Source organism: Pristis pectinata, chromosome 29, assembly GCF_009764475.1.
Source record: "Pristis pectinata isolate sPriPec2 chromosome 29, sPriPec2.1.pri, whole genome shotgun sequence".
Classification (NCBI taxonomy): Eukaryota; Metazoa; Chordata; class Chondrichthyes; order Rhinopristiformes; family Pristidae; genus Pristis; species Pristis pectinata.
In genome coordinates this window covers 24,463,593-24,473,637 of record NC_067433.1, presented here as the reverse complement: position 1 = coordinate 24,473,637, position 10,045 = coordinate 24,463,593, and the positions used below count along the sequence as shown (strand labels likewise).

Below are 10,045 nucleotides of genomic sequence, written 5' to 3'. Positions count from 1 at the left end.
TGTAAGCAGCAAGTTTCAGACAGGACCCGTGAGGAATATAGAGTAGCGAGGAAAGAACTTAAGAAATGGCTGAGAAGAGCTATAAGGGGACAAGAAAAGGTGTTGGCTAGTAGAGCTAACGAAAATCCCAAGGCCTTTTTCACGTACGTGAAGGGTAGCAGGATGGCCAGGCGAAAGGTAGGTCCGACTAAAGACAAAGATGAGAGAATGTGCCTGGAGGCGGCGGAAGTAGGAGAAGTTCTCAATGAATACTTCTCTTCGGTATTCACCAAGCGTAAAGGTCTTTATGACGTGGTAGGGTATGCTGGTCAGGGTAATGTGCTCGAGGTTGTAGATATCAAGAGAGAGGATGTGTTGAAATCGTTAAATAATATCAAGACAGATAAATCTCCGGGGCCTGACGGGATTTTCCCCAGGCTGCTTCGAGAGGCGAGGGAGGAGATTGTTAAACAGCTGGTAAGGACCTTTGAGTCCTCGTTGTCCACCGGGATTGTGCCGGAGGATTGGAGAGTGGCGAATGTTGTCCTCTTGTTCACAAACGGTAGGAGGGATAGTCCAGGGAATTACAGACCGGTGACCCTTACGTCTGTGGTGGATAAGCTGTTAGAAATGATTCTAAGGGATAGGATCTATGAACACCTGGAGAATCATGGACTGTTTAGGGACAGCCAGCATGGCTTTGTGAAGGGAAGATCTTGCCTCACAAGACTATAGAGTTCTTTGAGGAGGTGACGAAGAAGATTGATGAGGGTAGTGAGATGGATGTGGTCTACATGGACTTTAGTAATGCGTTTGTTAAGGTTCTTCATCGTAGGCTTCTTCAGAAGGTAAGAGGCCAAGGGATCCAGCGACGCTTGGCTGTGTGGATTAGGAATTGGCTTTCCTGTAGAAAGCAGAGGGTTGTGGTGGAAGGAGTGCCCTCAGATTAGAGGGCAGTGACTAGTGATGTCCCGCAGGGATCGGTTCTAGGGCCTCCACTTTTTTGTGATATTTATAGATGACATAGATGTGGGGGTGGAAGGCTGGGTTAGTAAGTTTGCGGACGACACTAAGATCGGCGGTGTTGTGGATAGTGTGAAGGGCTGTCGGAGCTTGCAGAGGGATATTGATAGGATGCAGAGCTGGGCTGACAAGTGGCAGATGGAGTTCAATCTGGAGAAGTGTGGTGTGGTACACTTAGGAAGGACAAACTCCAGGGCTGAGTACAAGGTAAATGGCAGGGTACTTGGCAGTGTGGAGGAGTAAAGGGATCTGGGGGTTCATAATCACAGTTCACTGAAAGTTGCTTCACAGGTGGATAGAGCAGTTAAGATGGCCTACAGGATGTTATCTTTCATAAATCATGGGATTGAGTTTAAGAGCCGGGTAATGATGATGCAGCTTTACAAAACTCCAGTTCCACCACACTGAGAGTACTGTGTTCAGTTCTGGTCGCCGCATTGAAGGAAGGATGTGGAGACGTTGGAGAGGGTGCAGAGGAGATTTACCAGGATGATGCCTGGATTAGAGCGTATTGAATATGAGCAAAGGCTTAAGGTGTTAGGGCTTTATTCACTGTAATGGGGAAAGATGAGAGGAGACATGATAGAAGTATATAAAATATTGAGAGGAATAGATAGACTAGATGGTCAGCGCCTCCTTCCTAGGGCACAAATGTTCAAGGCGAGGGGGAATGGCTTTTAGGTTATGAGTGGGAGTTCAAGGGAGATGTCAAGTGGAGGTTTTTCACCCAGAGTGGTTGCTGCATGGAATGCACTGCCTGGAGTGGTGGTGGAAGCAGATGCATTGGACAGGTTCAAGAGCTTGTTGGATAGACACATGGAAGAATGTGAGATAGAGGGATGTGCAGGAGGAAAGGATTAGATAGTGTGTGGGTGGTTTGATGAACGGCACAACATGGTGGGCTGAAGCGCCTGTTTTGTGCTGTATAGTTCAATGGTTCTATGGTAAAACAGATCCAATAATAGAACGGAGAAGTGACGTGTCACTGAATCACTGTGAGGCTCCAAGAAGCTCAGGTCGCCCTGGAGGGATGTTACCTCCAGGGATTGCAAAACAAGCCTTGAAGTCACTCCCTCTGGGGGTATTTTCCGTTGTGGATGAATGAGCTTCTTGGTGCAGCTGCACAATAGACGCATTGGAATCTCGGTCGCACTGGAGCGGAACATCACCACTTGTTTGTTAAGTGGCTCGAACTAACGACAGTTATTGCACAACCTGTTTCTCTCTGACCGAGTATCCGTGTTTGCTATAAAGCGGGAGGGTTTCGAGATCGCAGTCATTCTCTGACGTGAGCTACAAGACGGGACAGAATTCGAACAATCTTCGAAAATGAATCGGCCCCCGATTCTCAAGATGGAAGATATTTTTTACCCAATTCTAGCAGTCTTTGGTCTCCCCGGTAAGTCAAAGTAGGGCATCGTCTCACATCTTTGGACCATCTGACACTGCATTGTGTGTTTGGATGCAGCGGGTTCCAATGATGCACAGCTATGTACACAGTACATTAAGTTGTTCAATAACCGCCGAATTCCTTGTATTCCTAAGGGCTGGTGAGGGGCCGTCAGTGTGTGCACAACTGTGGGGCACAACGTCTCCTCCTGTAAAAAGAAAAGGAGGATCCTGATCACTGATTCCCACAACAGAGGTTCTTTCAGTGAGGCAGGGATTGTGCACGGCCGTAGGATCCTTAGTAGAAAGTCATCTTTGTTATCCTGGGATTCCCCTGGACAGTGGCCGCAGTAATGTAACAACAGCGCACTGATCAGGGGATTCTGTGGGTAATGAGAACTGTTTCCCGTTAGCTCCCTCATTGATTTGGAATCTAGAAGGCAGGACAATATTTTCCGCCACAGCTTCTGCGAAATTACTGGAACCACACAGATTTTAATTTCCTCTGTATTTTGTTAAGAACCAGAGGCACTTGGTATCAATAATTATGATGATAAACCCACTGCTGACTGTTCATGGACGAATCTGATCACTAACGTACCCTGAAGGCGCACAGCCTTGCTTCCCGATCTTCTATTTATGTGATTTCAGTACCACCAAGGCACCTGATTCCTCACTACTTCTCAGATCAGGTAGAACCATGAACGGACAACACGAGGTGGACGCGACGAGGACGCTCAACTGCCGTGAATTAATGAATATAATCAATTAATTCGTTGTTTTCCTCAATATTCCTTCCTTCCCACGGCTGCAAATAACCCACTCATACACTGTTACATGCTTGCTCCTGCCAGGAATTATAACAAAACACGCAATTTTCACAGAATGCTTTGCTAATGCCTCACCTGGAAGTCTTACTTCAACACGTGTTCTGCTGCTAATTTCTCAGAAGTTATTTGAGTGATTGACGATGCCTTGTCCTCAGTGTCGCGATGTCACCAACCCCCAGAATCGTTCGCGCGGCCTGTCCAGATGACACTAAACAGATGGGCAGGCGAATATTTGCACCGTTACTGACGACTGTTCGGTTTCTATTACAGCCAACTTGGTGACAATTATAATTCTCTCCCGAGGGAAGTGCGGTCTTTCCAAATTTATCGGCGCCTACATTATGATTATGGCAGTGTCAGATTTATCGGTCATCATTATCAATGTCGTTCTCTATCAAATTTTAATTAAACGTCTGTCAGGCACATTTCTGTATCACACGAACTTCCTTATCACCATTGTGTACCTGATGGGCGTCAGTCTGAAATTATCACAGTGGTGTACAGTCGCCTTCACCATTGACCGATATGTTGCCATGTGCTGTCAGAAGTTTAAAACAAAGTACTGCAGAGTGAAAACAGTGAGAATCATTGCAGCAGTAATTCTGATCATGATGTCTTTGGAGAATATCCCCCACTTGTTTGTATTTCAACCTCTACGAATAATTGGCAACATTTCTTGGGGTATAGAATTAGGACTGGAGGCCTTTAACTCGCCAGCATTTGTGGCGTTCACCCGACTGAAATCATTTCGAGATTTATTCTGCGTCTTTGGCTCAATATTTCTATTTAATGGGTTGACCGTCAGGCATGTCTTGGTGTCCAGTAAATCCCGACGGGGATTTCGAAACCAAAGGAAGGATAATCGTCATGACACAGAAATGGAGAGCAGAAGAAAATCCATAGTATTACTGTTCCTTGTATCGGGCAGCTTCCTGTTACTGTGGCTGCCGACAACTGTGACCCATTTTATCGCCGGTCACACCATGCATTCTGATCGCGACTATTCCTCTCCAGAACTCATTGCTGCTCTTACTGGAGCTCTGCTCGCGCACCTGAGTTCTTGCACAAACACGTACATTTATGCAGTGACCCAAGCTAAATTCAGGGAGGAGCTGAAGACATTGTTATTGTCTCCTTGGACATCTGTTCTGGCATTGGCCAAGAAGAGCGCTCATTCGAACCAAACCTTCCTCTCCTAAGTAGAGTTCAGTTCCAGCTGGTGTACCTGTTACAACAGCCACCATTTTCTCCCGAATCCGATCGTTTCTTGTGAAAGCAAGTAAAACCAAATTACTGGTATTAATACCCCCATGGCCAGAGTAATTGACACAGTCTTATAGGAGTACCGTAATGATAAGAATCAGGTTAATGAAAAAAGGAAAAAAGTTTTAAATGTGCAGAACCGACACGAGTTTTGTCTTTAAGGCGGAAGTTTCAGCAGTGCTACGGCGGAGCCAGGGAGAAATCAACACAAGAGTTAAGGTGTTATCCTGAGCCAGAGTGACATGACTTCCTCCTTAGCCGACTGTAAAACAGCGGACACTAGCAATCAATGCCACCCCGATACATATTTCCCAATCTGATCCTCATTGTAAACCGAAACAACGATGAATCGGGGCATTTTACCCTAAATCCTGAGGCACAGCATTCTCCCAGGAACTGTACTGGAATGGAGAACATGAATAATAATTTTGCAATAATTAGTGAAAGCACGCAAATTCAGGAATCTGCCCCCCTCCAGATCCTGTGTTATTTTATCTGACGTTGTCCACCACCGCAGAGAGTGGTGGACACAGCCCAGCACATCATGGACACCAGTTTTCCCTCCTTGGACACTTGTCTTTACCTCTCACTGTCTTGGTGAAGCAGCCAGCATAATCAGAGATCCAACCCACCCGGGACATTCTCTCTCCTTTTCCATCGTGTAGAAGATACAAGAGCCTGAGGCCTCGTACCAGCAGACTTAAGGACAACCTATACCCCATGGTGAGAAGACTATTGAACTGTCCCTAATAAAATGAGATGGACTATGATCTCGCGATCTACCCTGTTGTGACATTGCACCATATTGCACTGTACTTTCTCTGCAACTGTGACACTTTACTCTGCATTGTCATTGTTTTAACTGTACTACATCAATGGACTCTGTACCAACTCAATGTAACTACATTGTGCAATGAACTGACCTATACGATGGGTATGCAAGATACGTCTTTCACTGTACCTCGGTACAAGTGACAATAATAAACCAATACCAATGCCAAAACTTATTTTACGAGCAGTTCAACATCTTTCCTGAACGCCAGGAATTTTACACCTATTCTGTCTGCTCTTTCCGCGCAGGAAGTCGCACACACAGCAGTTTTCGATCCTGGGAACCATCCGTGGAGAACCTCTGAATAAAGAATATATCTCCCATTTTGTTTGAGACCAAAATTATCTGCAGTCCTCCAGGCGTGGTCTCCCCAACCCCTACTCAGTTGTACAGAGGCATTTACTCCATCCCCAGCAATAGAAGCCAACTTTATTACAACATTGGGGTAGAAGCTGTCCTTGAGCCTGTTGGTCCATGCTTTCAGGCTGCTGTATCTTGTGCCCAATGGGTGGGTGAACAAGAGAGAATGTTCGGATGAGTGGACTCTTTGATTAATCCGGCTGCTTTTTCGGGGCAGCGAGAAGTGCAGGCAAGAGTCCATGAGGCTGGTTTACCTGATGTGCTGAGCTGTGTCCACACATTCACTGCAGTTTCTTGGGGTCACGGGCATAGCTCACCTTGTCTCATTTCCATTCACGGCGCTGAGGCTGTGTCCTTCCTGAGATGGTATGTGTGTAAGGCAGGGGCAGACAAACCGAAAGAATACTTGTACAACCAAAGGCTCAACCTGCGCCGTAAAGAGAAGAGGGCGCAGCTACCCTCCCTCAATTTTACCGGTTCGGGTGGGAAGACTGTTCTACTTCCTATGTGTGATAAACCTGGTTGTTTAAACGCGTGACCCCTCCACTGCCCACAACAGAAGAACATCTGCTTGACCAGACTGAGCTCGTTTAGCTACAGTTGTGCAGCGACAGACACGGTCCTCCCTTCTGTGTCACAGTACGGAGCAGATGATCGATCTGTTCCTCCAATGCAATCGATTAGGGGTGCTCAATAGGTCAATTGTCTCACTGAAGAACAGCACACAGGAACTGACAGACATCTTTGGTCAATGTTCCAGGAGCGAGAGGCTGAGTGTGCTGCTCTTGTTTCAACACAGGAAGCTGGGTGAAGAACCACAGGACGGCCTAACTATCTGCCTGTGAAGTGGCTGGAGGGTGGAGGCTTAGCGGCCCGGCCCTGTCAGTGTGGGACAGCTGAAGTTGCTGAATAGCTGAAGTCCTTTTTCCTGTCGCTTGCGGCGAGGTGGGGCGTCCCATCCGCTGAATATCCAGTGGGCTCGGCAGGCTGAGTGTCTCCATCCTGGCCCATCTTACCATCAACCGGCGAAACTCGCTACTCTCGTTACTGTCCCCAGCAGTCCGACGTTTGAAGTGGCCAAGGTTACTTTGCCCAGGGTCTGGGCTCACTGTCTTTATCGAAGTCCGCTGCTTTAGGTGATCCTCATACACTGGGTGTGAGACAGAAAATTCCCTCGGGACAGAATCCGAGGTGGACCGGTCTGTATGCTCACACAACCGGTCCGTTCACACAGCTCACGGTAGCGCAGAGGACTCGGCGCACACCTACACTCATGGAGCAGGAGAGAATGGGTTAATGGTGAATGTGATAAAATCAGAGATGCAGAGAGAGAGAGAGATAGATAGACAGAGAGAGAGTCAGTGGATAAGCGGTGGGACCGCAGCGAATGGTGTGTGGCTGAATAGCGCAGTGTGGCACGAATGCGCTGTCTCCAGCAGGATCAGACATGGACTTCCTTTGCTCAGTCCGCGCAGAATCAAATTACTCACTATTTGAAATATAGTCCTGAACATCGAACAATGTCGTTCCCTCGTCACTGCCCATGGAGCGCGGAGCGTTCATTTAGCATCGTCCTCGGCAGCGAGGCGCTGCCTCTGCACTACAGCTTGGGCCTCGAGGAGCTTCCTGGATGTCATCCTTCCAGTAATGATGCACTCCTACTGTACGGCCCACGGGTAATGCATCTTGTCCGAGATTTCGATGATAATTCTGGTCAATCTGGTTTGCCTCCCTCGAGAGTGGATTCTCCGCTTGAGGATGAGGGACTCTGTGCTCCTGGGGTCAACAGCCGGGAATGCATCACTGAAACAGAGCTCCAACTTTTTTTCAATATTTTCATTATCTTTCAAATTAATAAACATAACAATAGTAATGATACAAATGATACAAAGAGATAGGGATTGCAATAATAACGGTTAACGTATACAGACACAAATTCCGAGGTAAATATGTAATCTGAGCCTCCCAATCTCTTGATAATTGAACATGAAAAAGATTTAAAAAGACATTTAATTATATGGAAAAAATAACCAAACTAAAAAAAATAACAATAACAAAATAAAAATAATAATAACAAAAACTAACCAAAAACTACACAGAGTCTGGACTGTCGTATTTCAACGGTTGACCATTATTATGACATTAACTCTGCTCCTCTATATTCGAATGGAAAGTTATTGAGAAGCCTTCGGAAATGGTCAGCTTACATCATATGAAAATGCTGGCTAAATGGGCTCCAAGTTTCCTAAAATTTAACCAAAGGGTCGGTAGTACCACTCCTAATTTTTTGTAAGTTTAAACATGTTACATTTGGGAAAACCATTGGAATGTAGTAGCAGGTTCAGGATCTTTCCATTTAAATAGAATGGATCTCTTGGCTATTAATGTAACGACTGCAATCATACGACAAGCTGAAGTAAATGAATGGCCAGAATCCATTACTGGGAACCCAAAAATTGCAGAAATAGGATGAGATTGTAAATGAATACTCAATCCTACTGAGTTAATATCAAAAATATCTTTCGAATATTCTTCCAAAAGAGAGCAGGACCAGAACATATGTGTCAGTTTCACACCTCAGAATTCAATCTGTCACATTTAAATAAATGCTTTTCAACTGGGTATTCTTTTCTTTCCCCTGCCTTTACTGTGCCCCTGGTTATCCCGGTAACTAAGCTTGCTCTCGCTTGGCTACTGCTTTATCCCATGACTTGCTCCTGCTCCCAGGCCCACCCCCTTTCAATCCAGTTTAAATCTTCCCATGTTGCACCAGCAAATTTCCCTGCAAGGATATTAGTCCCTGTCTGTTTCAAGTGCATCCAGTCCCTCTTGTACAGGTCGCCTCTACCCAAGAAGAGATCCAAATGGTCAAAGAACCTGAATTCCTGTCCCTTGCACAGGCTCCTGAGCCAAGAATACATTTGACCTATCGTTCTATTTCTGTCATCTCTCGTCCGTGGCACCGATGGTTACTACCCTCGAGCTCCTGATTATTAACTTCTTACCTCACCCGCTGCACACATTCTGCAGGATTTCTTACCTTGTTCTACCCAGATAGTTTTTACCAATATGTGGCACGACCTCTGGTTGTTCACCCTCCTCTTCGAAAGTGTTATGTCGCTGCACAGAGACAAACTTTAACCTGGCACCATCCTGGCGTCTCTTCGGTGGTCACAGAATCGTCTGACTGACCTCTCACTATTGGGTCTTTCTTTCTCCATTCAGAAAATAGTCGACCATTATCCTTCCTAACAAAGTTTATAACCCCACACTTCCCCAAGCCGTATGCATCTCCTCTGCACCCACTCCAGTGCAATCACAGCCCCAAACCTCTCTGCACCCTTTCCAGTGACTCCACAAACACAATGCCCTCTGCATCATCTCCAGTGTGATCATGTCTTATTTTCGTTTGAGGGCAACGGGACGAAAGTTCTGCACAGTTCTCCAGTTTCAGTTATTTCCATATTGTTCGCACTAAATTGGAAACTTGCTCAGTACCTCATTGGCCAGCAAACTGTCAGTCAAAGCATCAACGCGGAAAGCTGCTGACATAGTCGTCGAGTCACCTGTCAGTCTATTCCCATTCCCGCTCACTACCTCACTGCCCGCAGTTAGCAGAGGACGGTTTTCTCTGGCGATGCTGATTGGCTGTTCTCCTGTCAGTCAGCGGATTGTCATCGCTTTCCCCTTCCGCTGAGGTGCAGGTTCAGGGCGAGGTGTATAGACCTGCCGCTTGTCTGTTGGTGTGAGTCCACGGAACTCCGGCTGAGTCCCTGCATCCGCACCCTCGCCACAGACAGTTAGGGATAACAACCAATCAGCCCAAACATCTCCTTTGACAGACATGTGCATTCGCTAGTGAGAGGAGGGGCGGTGGACGATTCCGAGTTGCGATTGGCAGGAGGAGACAGCGCTATCACGCGCCGGTTTCGCTCGTTCTCCTCCTCTTCTGATTCTGCTGCCTTGCCTTGGCAGAGCTCGACGAGCTGCTGTTTTCGGTGCTGTCCGGCATCAACGTCCACAGGGACGGGTGCGAGTTCTCTTTTGACGGCCCGATGGGTCAATGCAGATCGGCTGATATTGTGTGGGGGCAAAGGAGGGGTGAGGGGTGCTGATGCGGGGAGCGAGCCAGGCCTTGCTGGCGGCGCACCCGGGGCAGGGGGCGTCGGTAAGACGACACCTACCAGACGGCCCCGCGACACAACCTCCTGGGCGGCTGCTTCCACCCTTCCGCGTTACCTGCGGGGAGTTGCAGTCCCGTGCTGGCGGGGAGGGGCCATCTTGTGTGAGGGCTGGATAGCAGAGACCGTCTTTAATTGTAGTTCAGGAGGGGAGGACGAGGGCTGGCGGCGGATTGCACGGTACTACT

General features: G+C 47.3%; 1 protein-coding gene across 1 annotated transcript; it reads left to right on the top strand.

The window, feature by feature from the left end:
- Positions 1-2,331: 2,331 nt before the first annotated feature.
- Positions 2,332-4,420, top strand: LOC127584258 (probable G-protein coupled receptor 139). Its single transcript, XM_052040907.1, has 2 exons — positions 2,332-2,401; positions 3,492-4,420. The coding sequence occupies exons 1-2, from the start codon at positions 2,332-2,334 to the stop codon at positions 4,418-4,420; spliced, it is 999 nt and encodes a 332-aa protein (XP_051896867.1).
- Positions 4,421-10,045: the final 5,625 nt, after the last annotated feature.